At 37.0% G+C, this 26,880-nt stretch overlaps 1 protein-coding gene across 1 annotated transcript in view; it reads left to right on the top strand.

Moving 5' to 3' along the window:
* ITGA8 (integrin subunit alpha 8) overlaps positions 1–26,880 on the top strand; it is a 116,654-nt gene that overhangs the window by 36,415 nt on the left and 53,359 nt on the right. Inside the window, exons 14-21 of the mRNA XM_040079462.2 lie at positions 6,579–6,624; positions 8,414–8,521; positions 15,289–15,344; positions 15,818–15,972; positions 17,112–17,249; positions 17,709–17,776; positions 18,723–18,870; positions 26,634–26,726. Coding sequence (XP_039935396.1) covers positions 6,579–6,624; positions 8,414–8,521; positions 15,289–15,344; positions 15,818–15,972; positions 17,112–17,249; positions 17,709–17,776; positions 18,723–18,870; positions 26,634–26,726 — 812 coding nt within the window. The remainder of the gene's footprint in view (positions 1–6,578; positions 6,625–8,413; positions 8,522–15,288; positions 15,345–15,817; positions 15,973–17,111; positions 17,250–17,708; positions 17,777–18,722; positions 18,871–26,633; positions 26,727–26,880) is intronic.

Genomic DNA, 26,880 nt, shown 5'->3' with positions numbered 1-26,880 from the left:
TAGGAACAAAAGAAATCCATAAATCTGTTTAATGGGAAAGAAATTTGTTTCTTTTGGCTTCTGGGCATCTGTTCAAAGCTGGCCCCACTGAGTGCCTGGAGTCTGTGATTATCTAGGTGATGATGCTGCACTTCCAGCTGGTTCATCTATCTGTACAGGGCTCAGACATTTGTAGGCTGTAAGGTTTCCACCTTCACATTTCAGCATATGTTCAGTCACTTGATGGCTGATTATAGCTGAGCAAATAGTTTATAATGAAGAACTTACTCAACTCATTAAACTTGCTTTCTTGTTGTGGCATATCCTCCCAAAGACTGGGGTTTCTTCAAATGTGTTTCTGAATCAATGATTTAACTAGTTTCTTTTAACAGTGTGGGTAGATTCAGAACAGTGCTTTGGATGAATTCACTATTCAAAGACTGTTGATTAGTTAATTGCTCAAATAAATTATGCACTACTGTCTGTGCTCCCTGCCTGTTTAGATGCTTGTGTAAGTCTTCCTTATTAACAGTGCGCACAGCTCTCGCTGTGTATGCTTCTTTTCAGCGGTTTGCACTGTGCACAGCGTATGTGTGTTTTTCACTTTTTCTAGCAAGCAAACATGCTCCTGCAGCATTTCTCTGCTCCTATCAGTGATTTCTGAGATTCTGATGCTAGGGTGTCTGTTTTCCACATTTGCAACAAGTACAGCATGTATGCTGCACTCTGCTTGCTCTGTTTCCATGTTAGAAGCTGTAAAGTTGAACAAGCTCTGCTTTGCGAGAACAGTGCGCACAGCTCTGGCTGTGTGTGCTTCTTTTCATCGGTTTGCGCTGTGCACAGCGTATGTGTGTTTTTCACTTGTTCTAGCAAGCAAACATGCTCCTGCAGCAGTTCTCTGCTTCTATCAGTGATTTCTGAGATTCTGATGCTAGAGAGTCATTCTGGAATCAGTGGCACTGAAGCTTCATTTTCAAGGTATTCCACTTCAGCACAAACACAGCTGTTGGCTTGTTCTTTTGGTTGTTCTTTACAGTCAAGCCTTTGTCAGGACAGGAAAATGTATAAGGGCATCTTCATGCCTTGTTATTTTGGAATCAATTATTATCTTAAGAATATCATAGTAGTTAATATAAAATTACTCTAGAAACATTTTAAGAATGAAAGAAGTGTAATAAGAAGACAAAATTTTCACAAAACTTACCAGTAATCCTGTTTAATCTTAATAAAACAAGAGTATTTAACAGCTCCATCTGCTGAGTACATTAACTGAAATGGCAGGAAGAAAATCCTCAGATTTCTTTCTGAGAGGCAAGAGTTCTTCAGATTAATAAATTTTTTTGAGAACAGTAGGCATTGTGCCAACAATATTACAAATCAGAATCTAGTGATGATTAAATTATGAAGTCGGTCCAGGAGATTTGTGGAAGACAAACAAATTAAATCAATGAGAAGCTGCATCTGCTCTGGTAAGAGAGGACTGCTATGTGTAGGGCCAGAACTATGGCTTAGGTTCTGCCAGCAAATGCAGAAAAGCTGAAGTGGTTCTACCTGCTAATTATTTTTTCACATGAATAATCAGTCAAAAATGTAGTGACAAGCCAAGAATTGGGTACAAATATGTTGATTTTCTGGGAAATTAATATCTCTGTAATTTATAGGTATGCTTTTCTCAAATTCTTTCCAATATTTTATGAAATCATAAAGTATTGTGCCCAGTAGAATGTAAGAGTAAAGGAATTGACCCCAGTAAGTATTGTTTTACTTAAGTGATAAAGCATTAACTATCCTCTTGGAAATTTTTTGTAATATAATGAATAATATTATTGTATTGTGAAAGGGATTCATTCAGACAAAAGAGAACCATTGATATGAATTAGCCTTACATGTTTTCTGTAAGAGATGTGCTACCACAATGGTTTAAAAACAGAGAAGTATTAAGGTAGCTGAGAATAATAGAATTGAACAAAGTGACTGTGCTTTGAATGATGGTTGTTTGTAGTATTTAACTAAAATTCTTGAGTAAAGCTGGCTGTGCTGGTCAGGCTTATGTCATTTACTGTGATCAAGCTTGAAGTGATGGCCATTTAAAGGCATTTTTTATTCTGGACCTTTCCTACTGAGATTTGGGGTTCTAATGCACACTGAAATCCTACAAAACAAATAGAGATAGGATCATGGGCCTTTTTGATACCTGACCTGCTGAGCAAAATAAAATCAAAAAGTTTTAATAGAGTTTGCAGTCAGGTGTTTTTCTCCCTTTTACAAAATTTCCATTGGCACCTGTACTCATATAGAATATGACTGGATTCCAGTCCTTTCTATACTGAAACTGACAGACTTTGTGAAGTTATGTTTAAAGCCGTCAATAAATCATTCTGAGCCCCAAAAGTTAACACTTTCCTGCCTGTGTAGAGTTGCAGCACGGATGTGACTCAGCTGTCATTTCATTTTTGGGTTTCTGACAAGTGACGTGTATTCCAGTTATGTAGTTGTTCACGGGTTGTTTTTCTTGGCTACTGTCCCCCATGTACCGATATGAGACACAGTGTCTTGGCAATTTCTCTTGGGATTGCTGGACAGGCTCCGACCAAGAGTGGGGTGCTGAATGTGATTCATGTTCCTCCTTGCTCAGACTCCCTGAGGCTGCATCTCTCAGAGAGAATGGGGATAACCTTTAAAAATATGAGGGAATCAAAAAGTTTTCTCAAGTTAATAAATGAATATGTCTTGTTGAGACTGGAAGTAGGACTTACTTGATCTTCCTACTTCCTTCATTTGGTTAAAGGTTTAGTGAGCATCATGGCAAGTTTCTGCCCTTTATCACACAACGTTCCAGGTTTGGCACAGTCACATGGCAGAAGCTGCAAGTGAACACACAAACTTACAAAATCCAGTGTCCCTTTCAGTGCCATCACCTTAACTTTTTACGGTGATTTTATCTCAGAAAATAGACTTTTTGCACCAGACAGCATCTTGCAACCCTTCACTTCAGAGCAAAGTAAATTTGAAGTATTTGAAATAAACATTAGGATTGTTTAACTTTGTGCAGTGCCCCTTGACTTCAGTTGAATATGTCCCAAAGACACTTGTTTCAGCATTAAACTCTGTGAACTCCAGCAGTTGGGACTTTAATGCATACAAACCACAAAAAATGTGCTTTAAAAATAAAAGTTAAAAATTCCTGTGGAGTCACTCTGTGCTTGTTTTTTTAATTTTTTCAATGTGCTTGTGACCCCACAGCTCATTTATTCCTCAAAAGCAATGTGGCAGAAGCATATGGGTGCTGCCACCAACCCTTCCTCTACAGATGTTGGCTTCTCTGCAGGTGAGAAGCTGATAGACAATGTTCTCAAACACGCAGTGTGGGCAAAGTGGTCATTTAACTAAACCAATGAGGTCCCTCATCATCTCAGAAACATGAAATATGAGAAAAGAAGAACTGAAGGAGTTTTGTGATTCTTATACTTCTCCATCTTTTTTTTATGTTTTAATCACACATTTTGATCTGACCTTGAAAAAAATGCCTCAGTGATGCAAAGGAGTAAAGGTTTTTGTACACTTTTGTTCAGGCTATCTTTGGAAGGGTTCTAAGTAGTTAAGCTGGATTTTTTAAGCTGGTTTCTTCTGCTCCATAATTGCTTGTTAGTATCTTGTTGTTCAGCTAGTGACCTTTGCATCAGTGATGTCGCATGCGTAGCATGAACAAGAATTAATAAAGAAAACTTCTATATTTAGGAGGGGAAAGTTGCCAAAATTCAGATGATTTAGACATCTCATACATTTTTTTCATAGAAATGGTTAGTAACTTTTCTTCTACAGAACACTCAACGAATTCAAAACTCCTGCTTATAAAAGTGCACTGATCGGACGTGTATTCAAATCTCATCCATTTGTAGCAACATCAAAAATTATTTTTTCCAATTATGGGTATATTGCACAAAGCAATGAAAGAAGGAAGAGTGAAATTACTGCTCTGTAAAAGAACAAGACATAGCGCAGAAAAACCCCCAATTAATCTTCCAGTGAATGCTCTGCTTGAATATATAATCATTTTGTCCTTCCACTAGATGGTAGAAGTTACTACTGGCTATAAATGTGAGGGGTTTTTTGCGTATTCATTCCTAATTCCACTTTCTCTACTCAGTAGTTCCACTCATTCAAGCTCTTAGGATCAAGAATAAGCATGGCTTAGAACAGAAAACAAATGACATGTCAGGGTAAGAGTAAGAGCCTCCAAACAAGAGCAGGGTGAGCACAGTCCTGGCTGCCCTTTAAGTAGTCTCAAATAGGGCTTTTGTGGTGCTGCCATGATCCTCCGCCTATTTGCTGTGTCTCCAAACCTGGATGAAGTGGCAATGCAGAAAGACTGCTGATGGAAAACCAGTCTTTTGGTGGCTGAGGCCTATATTTGGGCCTCTAGACCCATCACCCTCTGTCTTCAAATAAGCTGGGCTTTGTCCCAAAAAAACAGGATTTAACCATTCAGCAGATGTACAAAATTAAAGTGGGGATGCCGAGATAGAGGGGATCTTTGCACAGCAGTACATACTGAAATTGCATTCACTCACACTAGTGAGGTCAGCTGTATCTGACAGACTCATTCTTCTCACCTTCAGGTTCTAACAGGCTACATTTTATTAAGCTTACCCAAGTAGTGTGTCTAACCTTTATTTTTTTAATGAAAGAGCATATTATGAAAACATTACGAGGCCAAGATCTGAATAAGTCTTGGCTATCTACCTGTTTCATCTGTTAAAACCTAACCTTGAAACCTTTTGAGTTATCGGGTCTGCTATGAACCACTACATATCCTAAGTCAAATCTCTTAGAGAATTCAGAGTGTCCAGCTGGGAAGAGCAGAACAGAAATGCTTTCCCTCTTGTTCTTTCTGTTCATAACATGATGTTTCTTTTTCCTTAAGAAACGACAAACAGAAGAAAACCCCACCAAACACAAAACTCAAAAAAACCCTTCAAACACAAGCAAAATAAAAATCAACAAAATAGAAAATCTTTTGTGGGGTTACTATGGGTACCACTGTAAGTGAGCTGTCAGGAAAAGTTTCGGTTTTGTGTGGTGTAGCTTTCATGGTGATGGCTTTGTCTCAATTAGTTGTTTACTTAAGAGGAAAACATCCTTAGGTTTTGGTACTGTGGGCAAGTTGTCTATAAAAGCTAGTAAAGAATACAATGCACAAATGTCCCAAAAAGGAGATAAAAATACTTATTTTCTTCTGCTATTTAAAGTGTTCCTGACCCTGAAACATATTTCTCTAAGGCCAGTGAAATTAGAAAAATGTAAATGTTGTACAAAAAGAGGATCAGACCAATAAACTGTCCGTGTCTGCTCCTCTAAAGACATTAATTAATGGAACTCAGTGAGGGACTGGCTGTTGCCCATGTGAAGTATTTGTTTAAACTTTTTTGTGAAATCTTGACCATCTGAGACAGAGGAACACTAGAAAATACACTGCCAGTCCTGGACCAAACCCATCTACATAATTAACATCAAAGCTTAGTATTTGCATCATGCTTGATGACTTCAGGGCTTCTTAAGCAAGCCAGTGCTCCAACTATAGAAGCAGCAAGGGTTTGTTTACAAGCTTAAGTACTCATTTAATTAACTTATTTAGATAAATTTAGGTTGCCAGTCTGTACCACTGTGAGGGCTGTTGTAAGGCTCAGTCTTCTGAATTGGATACATGTCAGTCGTGTTGAATGATAGCAGTAGTGGAGTGAAAGCTGTGCCCAGATGGACTCTGGGGGCTTTGAAAATGAAACAAAGCTCTTTCTAAAGGTAGAGGCAGCAAGAAAGTTGATCCTTTTTCCTCATGGCTTGGCTCCACTTTTTCTCCAGCAGGCCAGAATTGATCCAGCAAGCCAGTCTGGACCTTTCCAGAGAGCACTACGTGGGGACTCCAGGCAAAAAGAGGAAACATTCTGGCCCAGGTCAATGACCATTGACAAAGACGTGCCCAAGTCCCAGCGTAGCGCTTGTGTTATTGACTCCATCTCTCAGGGAAAATGCCAGCTTTAGATGGATAACTGTTGTAAGCCTTAGCACATATTGCTGCAATGCTGGATACATTAGAAGCTGTCAAATCAGCCTTCCTCTGACCTTGCATTGTATTTATTTGCACAGAGATGTAATGCCTAAATTAATGAACAAATTACTTAAAACACAAAGCAGAATGGAAGGATTGTCAGGAAGGAACACCGTAAAGTTACAACATAACTTATGTGAAACTGGCAAGAAATTGTTTTGCAGCTCTTCATTTAGTGGACATTTAAGGATTTGGAATAAAATGCAAGGAGTTTAATGGCACTTTTCTCCCTATGATACAACTTGGAGAGAAGTGAGATCATGGCATGACCTCATGTTAAATACTTTGATATTTACTGGTTACGACTGAGACATTTATGACACCATCTCTGACATGTTTCCTTTCAGGTACACTTGTGAAGAAAACTGCTTAAAAGGGAATTATATTTTTTTAATCTTACTGCAATGTTAATGTAAATAATCTAATTTATAATGGGAAAAAATGTGCAAGAGATTTCTATATAGCTATTCTGAAGCCATTTTGATTTTTCCAGATTTAATTGTGGGTGCATTTGGAGCTGGAAAAGCAGTTGTTTACAGGTATGTGGTAAATACAATGTATTTGATATTTTACAGCTTTGGTGGGTGATATTAAAATTTTAAAAAATCATATTCCTATTTCCCTGTTGCAGTGTGTTAAAGGTGGTCATTAGAGATGATAAACATCTTGTGAGAAACAAATGCTTTTTCCCCATGCTCAAAACCTGTAATTTTTAATTAAAATTTCCATGCTTAGGCTTAGTTCAAGCATCTTCTGGAATGTTTGACTCTTTAATTAATTTTAAATAAGAAATTTAAATGCATGACATTGAAAATTAATTTCTTTCCGGGGAAAATGGTGCTAGTAAGAAATTTTAAAGTGCCCAGTCTTCAGATCATGTGTATATTATTACATGAACCATTTATTGAAAATAAAGACTGCTACTTTTAGCCTCAGTTACAAAAAAGCACAAGATCCCATTTTACAAAATAAAAAGTGTTTGCTGACTATGGAGTTTCACTTAATGCACTTTTTGATTAGATGCAAAATTTAAAATTACCAAATACATAAACATTTACATAAAATCTGCTAATGCTCTCTTAGTCCAGCCATGCTGACAGCTCATTTCATTCAAGTATTCACCATCCTTTGCTACAACAATGTAGTCATATTTCTGATTCCTGTCTGGCTTCTTGTTGTCTGTATTCCCAACAGCACCTGATTGAGAAAAGGCATGTTCTACTTCCCAACTGAATGTTTGTGACAGCATAAAAATTTTGTAAAACAGGAATATTAGCTCAATTCATCTAATGCTGTAGGTGCAGTGAGCAGACCTGATTTTCCTACTACACTATGTAAGAAACGCACAAATACTTTGCAATGCCATGAGTGACTGCACACAATGAAACATTGAAGAATTAGATCCACTCCGTATTTTCAATAACAATATAATATGTTCTATTTAATTTAAGAAAGTGAATAGCAGAAGGCCATTTCCTGGCCAGAATATATCAAATAGGCAACTTGCCATACTGTAGAAATAGAAAATTTTACTGACATTTTCTAGGCAAAACGAGGTTGTCCCTGTTGCACAAAAGTGGAGAATAATTTTATTTTTTAATGTCTTGCTGTAATATAAAGTAATATAAAGAAACAATCATAAAAGCTCAGGTGTGGATTAAAATAGCAGGAAAGTTAGAAAACTGGGATTATGTAAGTTACTGTGAATAGTATTGCAGTAATAGATTATCTCATCATTTAACAGCTTCAGAGGGAGGGTTTCCATCACCAAAACTATATATTCATGGACTCAGCAGAATTTACTGATGATTATTCCTGGGTTACAAAGCCAATTTTCTCAAGAAGTGTCAGAGTTTACTTCATTACTGGCCCAACTTCTACTTTAACCAAATCATGTTTATTTTTTTAAGAGTCTTAAACCAGACATAGTGAGTCTGAATCTATCATTATTAATGGAGACAGTACAAAAGAAATCTGCAAGATGGCCAGAGGACTTCTGTAAAACCCAAAAAGGCAAACTCTGTCCCTTTGAGAAAACCCAGTGTGATGAAATGTGTCTGATGTGCCTCAGTCCTGGGACACATCTATTCCTTAACCACAGGATACTGTTTCTGTGATGTGTTAATGTGATTTTTTTTGTGAATCTCAGTAGGATTCTGGTGGAAAAAGAAAAAAGGTTCTTTCGGCTATGATCAGCATTATGAAATTGTGTTCTCCCAAGTAACCCTACATCTCTGGCTTTTTTGCAGCCAACTGTTTTTTCTCTGCTGCAGCTTAGGTATTATTGTGCTCCTTCTGAATGTGGTGAACCTTCTTTCTATCCCCCAGAGCCAGACCTGTTGTGACAGTGAACGCTTATCTTATTCTGAACCCCATGATTGTGAATCCAGACAATAAAACCTGTCAGCTCCCCAGCTCTCAGCTTTTGGTGGCCTGGTAAGTCCATGATTACTCTGTATCCTCTTTCTCAAATAACTTCCTGTTCCTTAATTTTATTGCAACTCTTTTTTGAACATGTTCAAAGTTCAAAATGTTGAAACATGCTCTGAGCACAGCAAAACCCCCCTACACTGAAATAATTTTGGTATTTTCCAGTATTTAGCAGATTATCTAACTAACTGTGGTAGCTAACAGTTGAGTCCTTTGATACACAGAGTCTCCTTGTGCATAGAAGGATGCTCAAGCGTCTGCTAGGGGCAAGCTGCAAAGTTGTAAGCAATGTTTAGATGAATGGAACATGAAACAGCTAAAACAGACAAAACAGATAACCAGTCATCTGTTTGTTGACAAAATGTAACAGTAAAAGTGATGCAGAGCTAGTGGGGCCCCCATTTTCTGTTGGAGAAAGACAGAACTTAGTCCTTTCTAGAAGAGATAAGATATCTGGCTGGCCATCCTGAGAGAAGTTCACAGGATGTTGTTTCTGGCTCTCTTTGGTCAGAGGCAAGGTTTTTTTAGCACATCACGCAGGACAATATTTCAACCATCCCTAAAAGAGAAACCCTTAACCACAGTCGCATTTAACTTTGAACAGGAAAAAAACCAAACCAAACCAAACAAAAAAAAATAACCCCAAAAACAACAACAACGAAAAAAACCAAACAATCAACCAACCAAACAAAAAACCCCAAAACAGACAAACAAACAAAAAAACCCCCACAAAACCTTGCTTGGAGCTAATTAAAACAATTTAAGATCAGTTACAAGTACAAAATGCTTGCAGGACATTTGGAAGCCATCTAATAGCATGTAACACCACATAAAGGCACGTTTACTGCTCTAGAAAAAAGTCACTTTGAAAGGACCCCAGGAACAGTTGACAAAAGAGGCTATTACAAATACATAAGATACTGTTTAAAAGTGGAAGTCATAACAAATGCAGAAGCTAAAACCAAAACAGAGCATAAACACGTGCAAGTTGAATATAAAATGATAGTAAGTCTTGCCAGAGAGACTGTGAGCAACAGATTTCTAAGATGTAAAAACATTAGAAGCAGGAAGCCTGCCAGGACATGGGCTGGACAAAAACAATATTAAGGTGTAAAGGAGGACTCCAGAAGATAACATGAATGCAGAAGTTTTGCACTGCTTTTAAACCAAAGATGGTCAGAGAATTTCCTCACATTTGAGACATTCTTTACAGGAGATGAGTCCTAAAAATCATCTCAAGTGTAAAATTCAGCAAAAGAATCTTGAGAATTAATTGATGAATATTAACTGTAAAACGTAACAATGAGAAGCAGTAAATTTAAGAGCCATGGAGGCTCTGATAAACACTTGTACACTTAAACCAGTAAATATGTGGGCTTCCACAGCATCTGGGATGGGGTTGTCAAGAGATTCTCACACTTGCACTGTTCCTTTGCATTTTTTTTTCCTCATATTTTTTATCATGTTCCTCATTTCTACATCCAGTGTAGAAAATTACCTATCTGCAGAGCAGTGTAGAAGGCACGTGGTGGAACTATGCAATCACAGAAGTTTACAAAGCTTTGGCCTTTCCAGAATTTTTTGATTAAATTATCTTTTGTTTTAACAGTTGATGTAAAAAAAAAAAAAAAAAAAAATTGAAATACAGACACTTGGCTGAAGCATGTTCATTGATCCAAATGATGTTGTTTCACAACTCCAGATTTTAAGAATTTCAAAACATGCTTCATGTCATAATGGAAAATATTTTGGAACTGTAATAGTTAACAACAGGTATTGAAAGAAAAAAAGTGGGTTTTTTGCACAAGAGGAAAAAATCTCTCTTAAAATATATTCTTGCTCTGAGATATTGTTTAGAAAAGGAAGGAGGAAATACATAGTCCTTTAACATGTATTTTCTGGTTTCTTTTCATTTCTCCACTACAATAAGCCAGAAGTTTGGCTCATATCTACAAGAGCTTTAATAGGAGCATAATTTAATTTCTGTCTGCTTTATTCTAAAATACTGTTCCCTAAAGATTTAGTTCATGTTATGAAATGACTGAAGAGCAGCTGCTATTTTCCACACTGTAATTTTTTTCCTTACTTGATATAAGCTTGTACTGTACACATGAAAACAATTAGTAGGGAAACTCCAACAGGCGAAGAATTCCTCAGTCCCACGGGACAGATTTCTGTGCCTCTTAGCCAGCTGTGCAACTTGTATAAAACTCTACTGACTGACACTGCAAAATTAGAATGGAAGGAAACCTCCTACCAGAAAAGTTTCAGGAAGCGTGTGTGCATGAATAATATGGATTATTGTACGTTTCCAAGTATTAGGAAAATATTATTTCGGCCATGATATAAATTGCAAAGCTGAAGCAGCAGAGGAAACATGCACAAAAAGTCATTTTTATGCACAGCTCAAAGAGAATTGTCCAGAACTTCTAGAAACATATAATTAATTCTCTGCTGTGTGCAAAATGTGGCTGTTTCTGAGGTACCAATGCTAGCAAATCTATAACAAATTCTGCAATCGTGAAGGTATTAAAGAACATGGAAAAATATTTTTTTTTCCCTAAGTGCGAAAGATGCAAGTTAATATCTGTAAAAAGAGGTAAATAAATTTAAGATTTTCATTTTTCAAAACCTCTTTCCACATCATGTGATTTATGATGTTCAAAATTGGGTTCTAGCTGTCAGGAGATCTAATTTATTGTTATTTTTATTACCATTTCAGGTTTGATTAACCACCTGGTACTTCATGTATTTGTTCTTAAATTGCATCTACAAAAGTTTTTACTCACCTCTCACTAATTTAAGGTGAATATTGTTAACTCTGTTTTGTAGAGGAGCAGTAAGTCAGAGAAGTTACCTGATTTACTAAAAGCTGCATAGAAGCGTCCAATCATGATAAAAAAACAATTTGTAGAATATATTTTTATATATATTTCTATATTTCTATTTTTATATTTGTAGGCTATTTTTTATTTGTAAGTGCTTTTCACTTTTGAATGTCTGATTTGAGATGTGTCTTGTAGGCTATCCACCTTCTGTAAACCCATTAAAACCAGGAGCAGAGTGCTTAAAATTTCTGATCTTCAAGTTACTTCTATAAAAAATACTTGGAAAAAAATGTAGCTCATCTCCAAATTTCTTACTATTAAAGTAGTAATAAAATATTCATTATCTTCAGTCAGATAGTTTTAGTAAATGAGACATTTCAACCTACACTTTAAAAAAAGCTGAATACAAAATTCCTACCAAGGGTATAACCCCACAAAATAATAGTTCAGCCTTTCCTAGCTGCATAGGTTAGACTATGTTTCTACTTTTTCTCCTTTCTACTGCTAGTATTTTCTTTTCTCCTTGACCTAATTTGAAAGAGAATGTGATAGGTGCCCCATGGATATGGACCTAGGGGCCATTGAGATGAGTTTGTGTGAGATTTTGCATAGGCTGTTGGCCAGCCTGAGCCCATGGGTTGGATAGCAAAGCCGTAGGGCCAAGAGTCAGAACACAGAGACCTCATGTCTCAGGGCTGGTCAGAGTGGGGTAGGCAGGTGGTGTCAGCTGCTCCCAACACGGCTGAGTTGCTGTACAGGAGACTGCTGTGCCAGGATTTAGCTTCAGTAGCCCTAGGGCCATCCAAAAGGCAGTCACTTGATTTATCTAGCAGCCCTAGTGCTACTGCAGCCTGGCCATGTGATGTAGCTTAGCCATGAGATGCCTTCAGCATTAAAACTGTGTGTTGGTCACTGGATTAGTCTTTGCCATAACAATATCTAAATACAGGGCAAGTATTAGAGCATCATAATAGAAGAGTATTGACTTGCTTTTACATATTGTACTTCAAAAGGAAACTGCTTGTTTAAAGGTTGTTCATCAGTAGGTGATAACAGCTTCTTCTCTTCTATGGAGGTTTGTGACCTTGGGGGTTGGGTATAAGCCTCACATAGAATGCAAGCCCATAACATTAAAGCTTCTTTTATATTTCAGCTAAGGGATTATCCATTCTTTCTCTGAATCTGCAAACTTGGGCAGTAAAGAAATAGTTAGCAATGACAAATGACCTCTGGTAGGAACTGATAATGCCTTGCTTTTCACATCCTGAAGTAAGTTTTCTATTTTTTTTCAGCTGCTAGAGTAGCCAGATCAAAATAATTTTTTCTGGTACTAAGTGCGGTCTAGAAAATATTATACACCGGTAACTAACTTTTCACCACTTCTGGTGATATTAGTTATTTTACTAGGGTTAACTTTTGAAGAGACTGCTGCCATCTGTGCCAAGAGTAGTTTTGAAGAAAGAAATATTTTTAAGCTTCTTGTTCTTGTAAAAATATTTCTGTTTACCTGAATAACATAAAATTATTTTAATAAAATTGCTTTATTGCTCTGAGATTATCAGGAAAAGCAAGTGTGTTCAGTTTCAAGTTTTCCTCTCTATTTTGCAACTACAGTCAAATACTATTCAAAGCATAATCTCACAGTGGTGACAGACACTGCAGAATAAATGTGATGTGAGGATCTCTTCAGGGAGGCAAGATTGATAGCACATAAAAAGTTCATATGCTTTAGGATGATGCACTATTTCCCATTTGTTTCTTACTCACTGAAGTGTCCTTCTTTTGCTTGTTAGTTGTGTTGTTTGGTTGATTGCTCCTACAAGCAAGCTCTATTTATTTCTTACTGTGCCTAGGAGTCAGATCTCAAATCTCTATAAATTCTTTAGACTCCTATCCTTTTTTGTGGTCTGTTCTTCCCTCTGCTTTCCTTTTTCTTGATGCTAAAACATCCCTCAACATATCCCCAGCATCTTCTTGCTGAAGTGATGAACAAATCTAAATTCATCTGGGTTTGCAATTGAAATCTTTGATGTCTTTAGTGCTATTTCTGAACTAAATAATAAAATCACAAATGTGTGGCAAAATTCTGCTGAAACCATAGTCTTTTCTCTTGTGTGGCCAGAGTGTGGGAGATTATCCACTCCAAATTTTTGCCTTTTTGTTCTGCCATTCCCTTTTTGACATGCTCTGGCTGGAGTGGAAGGAGTAAATCTTGACTCTTAAAGTAATGTTTAAGAACATGACTTCAGTTATCAAATATGTGTGATGAATTATTCTGTTCATTGCAGTAAATAAAGCATACACTGAAATTTTTCTGTTTAACTTTAACAAGTAAAGCATTCCAAGCTGTATTTTTGAACAGTATCTTATGTCAAACATGGTAGGGTAAAATTTGTATGATTCCTCCAAAGCAAAATAACTGAGTTTAATACAATGGCAGCTCTTGAGTTTACAATTGAGGAAATACACTCTTATACTCTGAGATGTGAGACTGGCCTGTGAAGACTGATGTCTAAATTGCATAAATGCAATTACACAAGTTTTCATCTTTTTTTTTTTTTTTTTTTTTTTTTTGTCCTTGGATATTTGGAAATATTTGGTTCATCATCTATTAATTCATAATTGTAAAGAAATAGGAATAGGAATAAATTTGCAATTTCTGCATGAACTGGAAAGTCATTTGAAGGCTGCAGTTCAGCAGAGATTAATGGCATTATGCCATTCTTGTTCCCCAAGACATAATGGCTTTTTTTTTTCCCCAAGAAATGTCAGATGACAGCAGAAATCAAAAATCAAGAACATAGTTCCAATGACAGATTTCTTGTTTTGCCTCTTGTCAGGGAAGTACACTCTGCTAATTGTATCAACAGGCATAATTAATACTATTTCTCATACCATACAGAGTAATTTGTGAAAACTTTTTCAAAATTCAGTTAAATAGTTATAAAATTTGCACAGATTTCTTACAAAGTGAAACTTTTCTATAATCGTTACTTTTTTAGGTTTGTTTAATTAATTTTTGTGTAAGTTAAAAGTTTTGATTAGAAGGTATCAGCCAATAAAACTGTAAAAGGCTTCTCTTATCAGTTGTTGAGTATAACTGCAAATCTGTTGCCAGTCTTACAAAGAAATATTTTTTATGGGAAAAGACTCACCTTATGGCTGAGGTGACATTTGTATTGTTATAGTTGTGATGTATTTCTAGGTTCAAAAGAGCTTGCTATACATTCAGAACAGGCAAATTAAAAACAATTAAGTTATGATGTGTTGCTTTTTGTAGCATACTAGATAAAGAACATGAATCACCAGTTTCTATGTGCTTTGACATAGGTCATGCAAGTGCAACTTGCTGCAAAACTTAGCAAATTAAATGCAGTGCGGTTTGGTTAGTCTAATGTCACAAAAATCTAACAATTTAGGGTTTATGTTTGGAATTAATTATAGGTTGTTGAAATAATGGAATTCTTACAGTAATGCTAATGGAACACACCGGTATCTTGAGTGTTTTAATTTGTTGGAAAACAGCTTGAACATTGACAACATGCTGTAAGATTTTTCTGATTTCACCATGATGAATCAGAAAGGATATCTGTAGACAGCCTGCTCCAAAGGTGGTTTACTGAACTTCAGCATAAAAAATCCAGCTTTGGCAATATTATAGAAGGGTCATCTCCATGGGCCCTCTCAGGAACTACTGGGACCATCCGGAAGAATCTTCTCCATACCTTGGCCCGGAGGTATTCAGAGACTGTCTTCTGTTATTAGTGAAACCTAGGAGAATTCCAGCCTTAATTAGGGAATATCATAGGTAGCTAGATACAATCTCAGTTAACATCTTTTTAAGCAAAATGAAAATAAAACTTTAAAAATATGACTTGGGAACTGCTGATTCCCAGGTCACTCCATTTTCTAATAATGAATTACTTCTACTTTTTTTATATGTAGCTTTACTGTAAGAGTCTGCACAGAATTTGAAGGTCAAAGTATTTCAGATGAGATAGGTAAGAAATGTTTTCTATTTCTAGAATCTACCCTGTCCTGCTCCATTTCATATGTATTTTTTTTCCTACACTTGGAAAGACATTAGGAGTGAGATCCTCCTAAGGCAAGAAAATGCAGTTTAAAAAGAAAGTATTTTATTACTCACTTAAAGGATTTTTATTTCAGATTTAGTAATTTTCTAAATAAAAAGAACAATGTACCTTGTTGGATAATGTTCTGTTTTGGAAAAAAAATAAATTAAAGAGACAGATGTCCTGTACTCATATGATCTGTCAATGAAATAAGAATGCTTAAATTACATGTCCTGCATCATTTGGATCAAAACCTAGTGGGCTTTTAGACAGGCACCTAAAGCATGGATTAGTTATTCTTTGAAGACTTGCTTAGGTTAATTAATTCTGATACATAATTAATTCTTTACTATTTTCCTTCTGCTAAATCAATAACTAATTTATTTATTTGTATCCTTTAGTGCTGAAAGGTGAATTACAATTAGATTCATTGAAACAGAAAGGAGCTGTTAGGAGGACCCTCTTCTTTGATTACCATCAGTCACATCACTACTTCTCCATTGTGATAGAAAGACAGAAACAACTCCATTGCCAGGACTTCCTTGTTTATCTCAGAGTAAGCTGTTTAAAATATTTTTAGTTTTCATCTTCATTTTAGTAGTACCAGGGATTTAAAGGTAATAATAAAAAAGGAGTCACTGGAAGAGTAATTTCCAAAATTACAGAAATGGGATATGATATTGACCTCATCGGTATGTTCAGTATGTCCAGAGCATACTGCTACCTTGAAAAAATTCCCTCTGTAAATCTTTGGCTTTTGTCAATATAAGTATAAAAGAAAGATTGATGTTGAAGAGTGTAGAATTTCTCTGTGTATTCATATAAATGTATTCATTTCACACACTCATGAAAATTCTGATCAAATACTGCATCTTCTGATACAAAAAGGCAAGATTGCTTTCCTTTTTTTGGTATCACTTTAGTTTTTTAGTATTCACCATGCAGTAATAATCATGTTAAATATCATGCCCATTCAGGTTCAAAAGATTTTAAAGGAGTCTTACCAGAAATACTGGCCTAAAATTCATACATTTTAAAAAATATTTTGAAGATATTTAAATTTTTTTTAGAAAAACTAAAACTATGGAATTGAAGGTAAAGGAGAAAGGGTCAACACTTGCTCACTTGCATTTGGAGTTATCTCATGCAATTGAAGTAGATTCCATGTCTGATCCAAGAAATGCAGTGGGAGGTGAAATGGAGAAGTTTCAAGCACTGTGTAAGGATATATCTAGACAATAAAGATGGTTGAATTTTACCATAGCTAATTCTTAAAAAATCTTGGTTATGGTACAAACCAGCAATATTACCTCCACAAATCCACACATGCCCTACCTCCATTTCAAAAGGAAGGGGGGCAGTAGCTGATAGGGGTTGGTTCTGTGTATCTCTCTTAAACAGCTTCATTTTAGGCTCATGCTTTGAAATATTTCTGAGTCTACTCAGCTCAGCCAGCTTCTTCCAGATGTGGGCCTGTGGAGGCAATGTGTTCTGGGCATTCCAATTACCAGTGAGTCACTTTGCTAATGACACCACACACAGCCAGAATTTGGCAGGCATCTGTCAAGAACCATGTTTTTACCTTCAATAAAGACCACATCTTTACCTTCAGAAGTCTGAATCTGTTGTCATACCATACCAACTGAAATAAACAGAGTAAACCATTGGTTTTTATTATGTGATTGTCACTCACAGGATGAAACAGAATTTAGAGATAAATTATCTCCCATCAATATAAACTTCAATTATAGTTTGGATGAATCCAGTTTTGAAGATAGTTTGACTGTGAAGCCAATACTGAACTATTACCAGAAAAACTCACTAGCAGAGCAGGTATGAATTTTGCATGCCACATTTTCTGTATATAAACATGAAAGCATTTACAAATATTATGTGTGTCATCTTCCTTAAAAGAGAGTATCACAGCCAGAAATTACACAACAGAGATTTAATTAATACAGAATGTAGATTGAATATAAATATAGAACAAACAGGCCTTTCAAGTATATCCAAAACTTTCTTATGCTCATAGTTTTGATTGCCTTCTAGAATATGTAAGCCAAATTAGTGTGTGAAAGGGCCTGAAGATTATATGGTTCTGCTAAGGACATATTTGACCATCTAAATAGTCTCCAACCTCCAACTACCATGTGAAAAGGAGAAAAAAAATTAATTCACTAAGGCAGTGCTAGTGGTATTTAAGACACTTGAGTTAGCAATATTTAATTAAGTGATTTAGACTTTGAGGCATGTACTAACTGTATTATGATTTTTTACTTCACAATAATACAGGCTTACATACTGGTTGACTGTGGAGAGGACAACTTATGTATTCCTGACTTGCAACTTTCTGCAGTGCCGTAAGTTAATAAAATAAATTATTCTGTATATAAGAAAGTTCAGACACTGCTAACTGTTGCAACAGAATGAACTATGTAGAACACAGTTCTGTTGTTTACTGTAGCTAATCATTCTTACCTGATTTCCAGATTTTAATTTGTGCATCCATTTCAGCTATAAAACCAAGAAATGGAGAAATATGCAATTGCAAACCACATTCATGATATTTAAGTTATCACAGAAAATATAGTTTGCAGATGTTTATTAGGAGTGGTTCTAGTTCTCTGAAAGCCACGAGATGAGACAAATTGTTGTTCATAGGAGGTTTCAGGGTTTTTTTATTTCAGTGTGCCAGTGTCTTTGAACTTGGACACAATTCTCCTGAACTCAACACACAGTGATGTAATCTCAGAATACAATTTTAAAAACATGGCAGTTGTTTCTCCTATGGAGGAAGGAAAATGCCAAGCAGGACAAGTGGGGAATGTCTGAGAGTTACCTGACTCTCATCAGAATCACTCTGTAGCTGTGAAACAAAAGGGCACAATGCCATTGCAAGTCTCAGGAGAATTTCTGTCATTATTTGTATTACAATGGACATGAGGAGAAAATTACCACATTTGTGTCCTCCAGAAAACAATGCTGATGAGACCCCTGTGGCAAGCGATTCCTCCACTAAATGCTTCTTGCTGTTTAGAAAGTAGTCAGGATCTGAAATTTTATACCAGTTACTTTCAAGTTTTGTGGTATGGTGGTGCCACAGTGGTGTTTTCTCTTGACCTCTTTTCTACCTAGATGCTGGTATACTTTTTCATGGGGTGATTTTTATAGAAAACGTTTTATTTTGTGTTCACAGAGTATTTTCCAGAACAGATGTTCTGAGAGCCAAATAGCCTTCTGCTTTATTCATATGTAAATCCTAATTGTGCATGTTTTAACTCCTGACAAGTAGTATGTTCTGTACAGGGATACAGATCAACTAATAATTGGAGAAGAAAACTGTGTCATGCTCATAATAAATCCAAGGAATGATGGGGAAGGAGCCTATGAAGCTGAGCTACATATAAAGATTCCGCCTGAAGCAGATTACACTGGGGTTGAACGCAACAACAAGGTAAAGTAAAATCAAAATGTTAGCAATAATGAAGCAGAAAACTGAGAGCAAGGATAATCTACATAGGCTCAACCAGCTGAAAATGGCACATAAAGAGGTTCTTTTCAAGAAGGGGGATTCCATCAACTCTCATCTATCCTTGCTTGCACAGCCCAGGGTAAAGATAAGCCATGTCCCCAAAAGATAGGAAGGACAGAACCATTCTGTTCAGATCGAGCACAGGTTCAGCTCCTTCCCACTAACTTATTTATAATACTACACAAATACTGTCACATTACCTCTAGGAATAGAGGTATTCACATAATTCAGATTTTGACCCAGTAAACAGTACCAGTAGCAGAAAGTAATACTGCCAAATTCCCTTAGTGCTTCCTTAGTGCTAGGATCACATGGTACCAACTCCCAGCCAAAGTTAATGAGCCCTGCTGACCCCCAGACACTTGGACACTGCTGTCTCCTCTCACAGCACACCAGTGTTTTACCATTAGTAAGGACGTCCCAGTCTCCAGTATCCTGAATAGCTGGACATTAACTGCACTATAAACTTGACAAAGTTGCCTTCCCTTGTTGTCAATTCTTTTCTGTTATGAATGGATCAAACATGCAAAATAAAATGTAAAATGTGCCAGTGTTCACAGAAGAACTGACTGAAGTCCTGCTGAGCTGTACTGAACATGCAGTGTTTTTCCTTTTTGGATCTGTTTGTTTTTTAAGAACAAAGATGAAACACTATCCTGCAAACAAGCAGAGTGTTCGTGTACTCTCTGTTGGACAGCAAGGCTGAATCGCCTCATCTGCACATATATCTCCCAAGCTGTCGCAACATGAGCCTGCTTTTTTCTGTTAGTGCCTGGAATGTTGAAAAGGGCCTCAAGGGTGAGAGTGGGAGAAAGCAAGTTAATTTCCTTTCTGAAAGCAAAAGTTTTTAAGGAAGTTGAAAGTAACTTACAAGGTATTTCCTTATTCTCCTGTCAGTGCCTTTATTAATGGGCTTCTAACCTAGTTTGAAAGAAAAAATACAAGAAGAAATGCTATTATCAAAGATGATAATAGCATTATCTTTGCAAATCATTGCAATCTCACATCTCAGAAGCATATCTTAAAGACACCAGCCTTTTCCTACTGCCTGTTCTTTTTGTTCTCTTAGCAAAGCCTTTAGTTTTTTGGACTGTAATCTACAAAATTTACATCCTGGTTGGATGGAGAAGGTGTCCCTGTCCACAACAGGAGAAGCTGGAACTAGACGATCTTTAAGGTCCCTTCCAATCCGAACTACTCTATGGTTTGGACTGGGGAGAAATCATTCAGAGCTTTTTATGATTTTAGGAAAAAATTAATTTTATAGTGTCAACATGGTAGACTCATGGAGAAAGGAAGGAAAGAATACATGGGAAATCCTGGTGTTTTTAGAAGGATAAAAAGAAGCTAGAATAGGTTGGGAAGGAGTTTTAAAGTTAGAATACATTTTCTTTTGAAGAGAAAATTTTAAAAACCCAGGAAACACAATAAAACTACTTCATTCTTTTCAGATTTTAGGGAAGATAAAATGCCTTTCTGACAAATTCAGAACCCTTGTAGATTTAAAAAAACCTGCCTTCCTTTTGTCCACATTTACTTAGTTCACTACCACACATAATTTATTTCATATTCTTTGCATTTCATACTTAATCCATTCACAAAGATGTCATCATGTTCTTTCTGAGAAGGATCAAAACATTAGTCCTGCTTTCTACGTTATTTCTAGTGTCTTTCTTTCTGCATTTCAAGGACCATTTTCACAAGGATTACAAATGGCACTGAAAGTAAGTTTATTCTTTCTATTGTTTTTAAATTGCAAATTTTTTTTTTTAAACTATGGTTTTTGCAATATTATGGTTCCATTAAGAAAGCTAAAATATTAACTTCTAAGTGAATTTTTAAAAAGAAAAAGATACTGTAAATTTCTTCTAAAATTTTCTATATATAAATTCTTCTGTTACGAGGATTGTTTCTGCCCACTCAGGGACAGCAGTTGTCGGGGCTCCTTTTGTGGGAGTTTAAATTCCCCGGCATTCAGGTGGTTTTAGAGTCCTGGCCCGCTGCAAAGCTCTGTGCCAAGCGCAGGAAAAGACAGAGTCTTCAAGGTTACATGCTTCTTTTATTAGTTCTTATCTTACAATTTTCTCAGTGTCTAAAAGATGTTTGCCGTGGCTCGGACATCTGGTGACTCTCCTGTCTCTGGGCTGTCCTTATCTTTTATACTAATTGCTACGTATTTCTTATTTACTATTTCTTACTAACGTCTATCACTATTACTAAAAAGGTCATCTTTACTCTGACCCAATCCTCACTAACTACTTTGTGCCAACGTCACCGCAGAAATGGAGTGAGGGAACAAGAAGGAAGAAGAAGGAGGCAACGCCCTAAATTCTCCATCTTGCCCCATTCACTTCAATGCCAAAAATCCTAAACCCACTGTTTTTTCACCCTGTGATATACTAAACTACTATTTTTCACACTCTTGTGGCCTGCAATGCTTCCTGCAGTGCAAGAAGCCTCTCCCATGGACTGAAATCAAATCCAGTGTCTCTCTGAGCTCTGGGCTCTGGGCTGGGGTCCCAGACCCCCCTGCCCAGGTCCCTGACCCTCCAGGGCAATCAAAGGAATGCCTTGGACTCCAACACTTCCCCCTCCTGTTTGAACTAAGAACACCTCCTTGGCCATTCTGTCCATGGTTTGCCGTATACATGGAAACAAACACGGCAAAAATCATGAGAAGGATTACAAGCCCTACTAAAATATATATAACTATCTTCAAAATTTCCTTCCACAATGGTGAAAGGTTAAACAAATTGAAAACTCCATCCATCCATGTCTTAGTTACTTCTTCAAGTTTGTTCACATTCTCTTGCAATTGCCTGATGTTTTCATGAATGGATTTGGAATGATCTGACAAATTTATGCAGCACATTCCCTCAAATTCCTCACACCCATGCCCGTGGGTCAGCAAAAGATCATCAATCGCTGCCTTGTTTTAGAGACTTGCTCATCTTACACTATCAATGTCTAATAACATGTCACTCAGTGCAAGAGCGACAGCTCGAGCATGTTTGCTCAGCTAACAACCCACATGATTTAATTGTGTCAAGGCTGCTCTTGATGCTGCCTGTGGTGAAAAAATTGCAACTGCAATTCTCTGAGCCTTGCTCTATGTGTGAACATTATCACTACAATTTGGATCATACATTTGAACCAATTTTTTGCCCCTATGTTTTTGTTCTCTCATCAGTGTCATGTTGGGTGTTAGCAATGAAAGCATCCCAATGCTGCTTGGACCACCTGTGGCATTTGCAGGGATTGTGGGCTATATTTTGTCCCCACAAATGAAAAAGATTCCCCTCGGCAACTGAGTTGGAACATGATTGGATGTTTTTTCCAACATCTTAGTGTAATTACACTAAGATGATGAATTTCTGTAAAAATTGAGGTCTGGAGTGACGTCTGTAGTTTTATTTTGTGCCACTCCAGAAAGGCCGAATTTCACACAAAATTGCATTTGGACCGATCTAAGAATTTCCAGTTCCTGGGGTTCAAAAGGAGCCACAGGAAGGAATTTCATCCAAACATCCCATTGGTCTACTGGATTTACAAAGGACTTTGAAATCTCTGGAGGGATGTTTTCTGGAATTGGCCATTTGCTCACTGTCAACTCTACTAAACATGTTGAAAAAGGTTTCCCCTGGCTTTGAGTGTGTCAGATGTGGCAGATGGTATTCAAACTTGATGCATTGCTTAGAGTTTCCCAAACATCCTCTTTTGGTTGAGCCATGGGCAAAACTGCCGCATTGCTCAAGGCAACTAAGGAGACAATGAGGCACAAGGATAGTTCTTTCATTTCCAATGCCCTCTTTTCCCTGGGAATCCTTAAAAATGCAACACTACCTAAGCCCCAAAGTCTCTTTTGCACGTAGAACAAAGGGATGTCTGCTGTCTTGACACCGGCTCCCATCTGCGTGCCCACTTCTCTTCTTCCAGTCTTGTGGTCTGTCTCTGCTTGCGTCTGGACTCCGTACGATTTCACGTGCTTTGCTGCCAGCCTAACTGCTGTGAAGACACAAGCAAATCCCTTGCCCCAAGTTATCAATTTGAATGGCCTTTCAATTTGCCCTGTTTTTGGGTTTCTGATCAGAACCAAAGGATTTTCCTTTAGTTTTGCTTTTGGATTGACTGCTCCCATGGATGCAGAAGGCTGCACAAGTTCACAATCTGGACAAGCACTAATGATTTCCTTTGCCTGACTTTTGGAAATGTGAAAACTTCCCATTAGTGCTTGAGCATTCTGATGAAAGAATGCATGATTCAATTTTGCCTGTTCAAAAATGTTCGGTAAAGTCTTTGAAATTGTCATGGTCAATTTGTCATAATTTTGAAGTGGCTGTATTCATAGGGAATATTTGTCTATTGTGGGGCTATTCTGAATTTAGTCTATCTAATAAAGAAACACACATCAAGTGCTTAATAGAGAAACACCTTGAAACACCTTCAGTGCCTCCTGTCCAGCCTGCTTTTTTTTGCCTTTTTTTTTCTTTCATGTTAACAATGTATTGTGTTATTCTGTATCATTTGAACACTTGGAAGATGTTGAAGCCAAAAACTTAACTAAAAATTCATTTGCTTTCCACCTCCTGCCTTCAGCTTTATGCAATATAGTGTTTGACCTGCCTCAGTTGGCACTATCTTCTTATCTTGGACCAGATTATGTAGAATATTGCACACAGATTGTGTGCAATGCATTAAAAATGAACAACTTTTTGCAGAAAAGTGATCATATACAAGTGGAGATGCATGTGAATGTCTGTGATTTTAAAGTTTAAGATCAGGGACATGATTTTGGAGCTTCATTGATTCCTGCAAATGCTGACACTTCCTTCAGTCAAAAACTGAGAATTGAAATAGAATGACTTTAAATGAAATCAAGTGTGTTTTTCATCAGTTGTATTGTGGAAACACTAGAAGATCCAGAGACCAGGTAAATGAGAAAATTACCACAGCTTCACTAGTTCCTGGAAACCCATTGACTTGCAATAACTGTTCATATGCAGTAGGTGTGAATTTACTGAAATTATCTGCAATGAAGAAAGTATAACCATGTTGTATTATCTCATATTTCCAGCAGTAGATTCAGAGACAATATATACTGCTATATAGTACATTCTTACACTACAACAGTCATTAGCATGACTGTGTTTTAACACCCAGCCATTGCCTGAATATTGTGCACTAATCCTTTGCCCCATGACAGAGCTGCCTATATATTGAACAGCTCAATCCTGCCTTAGTAGCAAAGGCTGGGACCCAAAATCTTATGGAATAATTAGTAGATCAGGCAAATACAAAGCACTAACAGATACTTGTTACACGCCGAAAACATTATGTATTTTGCCAGAGCTGCCTCTGCTCAGACTGGAAATTGCAGAGTGGTAAAGATCACATCCAGATAGGTATTGCAATGGATAAGCTCTGAGCCATTTCCCCCCATGCCTTTTTGTACTAAAGCATGGCACTCTTAAAATAAGAAAAAGACCTGGAATGTTCTTGTCTTACATGGAAATGCTTAGACTTAGGTACATTGTGGCTGGCTTGATGAGATGTGATATTATCTTGGTGAAGGCAAAGACTACTCTTCATACATCAACTGCATTCATAAATGTATATGAACTAGAAGATGGTACCTAATCCCTCCCCTTTCCCTCAGAAGATAAAATCAGAAGGTGATGGTAAAGGAAAGTTTTTTACTTGCCAGCCTGTTGTGGCACGAATTAGTAACTCATCACTACAATCACTAAAAAAAGAGTTTCAAGTTTGTAGACTGCCTGGATTACTTAAAGCATCCAATCACTTTCTAGTTAAAATGCACCCTGGGAGCACATGTGTTAATAGTTGGGGTTTTACTTCTGCTCAAGACTGCCAAAAACCCCATGTGTTGCTACAGAAATGTGAATTGCTACCAATGTCAGGTAGAAGGGCTTTGTGGCAAACCCTTCTGAGTTACATGTGAATGCACTGATATTGACAATAGTAGATGCACAAGTCTTGGCTCTTGATAGCTTCCTGAATGGTTTTAATTTTCTTGTTTTGTACTTAACCACCTCAAAAAGTAATCAATGCAAAAACAAAGACAGTAAATCTCATTATGGAAGGAATTCTACCACAGCTGACCCTTTTTCACATCTTCATACTGCACAAATTAGCTTTTGTGATGCTGGTCATATAAATTCTGCACCATTAAATCATTTTTAGTCTAGGAACATAGTCTCCAGATTGCAGAAGATCTACTTTGAAAGATTCCTCTATTTTCTCAGCCTTTGAGGGACAAAAAAAAAGAAGTTATAAGGGCTGATTTACTCTGTACTGGTCTATGATACATCATTTTTAAAGAAACTACCAAATATCTAATATAAATGAATATTTATTCCTACCTTTTAGACCTCAATTTCAAACCCCCTCCCCCAATGAAAGCAAAACTATAAACCCACACATCAAGATCAAATGGACAGTTTTCCAGACAAGTTTGATTCCAACTGTGTTAACACCCTCTTTTCTCCCATGTGTTGCTTCCCACCTCTAATTAACCAGCTGGAAAGAGTGTAAAAATGCTTCCCTCCCAACTCTAGAGAGGCTAGGGAAGGCTATTTGTGCACTGGACATGCTGTGTAACAAACTTTGTTTCCTCCTAGCAAACTATAAAAATGTCAGCATACAATGAGGTGTGTGCTGAGGGCATGCTTCACATGGGCTCTGTTTAGGACATGCCCCGTCTTTTCTTTTAATCCCAGGAAATTATGAGGACAGCATGTCCATACTGGCTTTTACAGATAGGGCAAAGGGGACCAGAGATTTCCCAGGTCTTTTTATGTAAAGGGCATGAACTTATTCACTCTGCTTCATCTGCGAGAATCACAGATGAGCAGAAAGATAATGCAACTTGCTACATCCTGCTTTTACAAAGCTGGTTTACTTCACATATATGGAAACACCTTAATTTACTGAAGACGTCAGAGAGGAAAACAGAAAAAAACCCCTCACATTTTATTAACCCCCCCCCAACCTTTGATTGCTGTGCCTTATTCTGTGTCTCCTTGCTTGCACTTTTTTACAGTTGTTCCTCCTTTTGTAGAGCTTGTTTTGTTTACAGATTATATTATCAGTGATAAAAATTACTATAAACAACAAAAACCTTTATATCTGATAATGTGAAAGTCTATCTCCTTTGTTGCTAATTTATAAACACATATAACAATTTATGTTTTTGCAGAAGTATTTAACATTCTAAGTGTTTTACTACAGATTGGAAAACAAAGATCTAGAATTGATCCATACTAAAGTTTTGCCAATATCAGAAATTTATTATAGAGATTTCTGGTGATGGATAACCCTGTAATTACTGTGAGACCTGTTCTTCTCACTTATTTTTGCCTGCTCTTTGTTTCTCTGTTGATTCATTTTGGCTATATGAATTATGCACAACAACAAAGCAGTATGGTAAAACTAGACATAGAGTGACCTCATCATGACTCTTGAGGTACTGGGAAACTATCTTGTTTGTTTTTCCCTGGCATCAGTTTTCCCACATTGTCTGACAATAACCAGCTAAACGTTTTGATAGTGCACTAAGCAGGTGTCCGAAATGAAAAGAAAGGTCACAGTCAAAAAGGCATCACTTTCCCAACTGCATGCATTTCGCTGTGATCTCTGACCTCTGTATTGGTGTCCTTTTGTTGCAGGCACTGCGTGTATTGAGTTGTGATTACAAGATGGAAAATGAAACTAGAATGGTGGTTTGTGATCTTGGGAACCCCATGGTGGCTGGCGCAAACGTAAGGGAAAACCAGATGCATTTACTGATATTTATCTAATAGAATTTCAAAGGGGAACAAATGGAAATTTATTCAATTACCAGAATGTGTCCCAAGAAGCAGCACATAATCCAAATTATTTACAAGACAAGAATTTGTTGGTGTAATAAGAGGC

Source organism: Hirundo rustica, chromosome 1 (assembly GCF_015227805.2).
Source record: "Hirundo rustica isolate bHirRus1 chromosome 1, bHirRus1.pri.v3, whole genome shotgun sequence".
NCBI lineage: Eukaryota > Metazoa > Chordata > Aves > Passeriformes > Hirundinidae > Hirundo > Hirundo rustica.
Note: the sequence above shows the minus strand (reverse complement) of the source record. Positions and strands in the feature narration are given on the sequence as shown.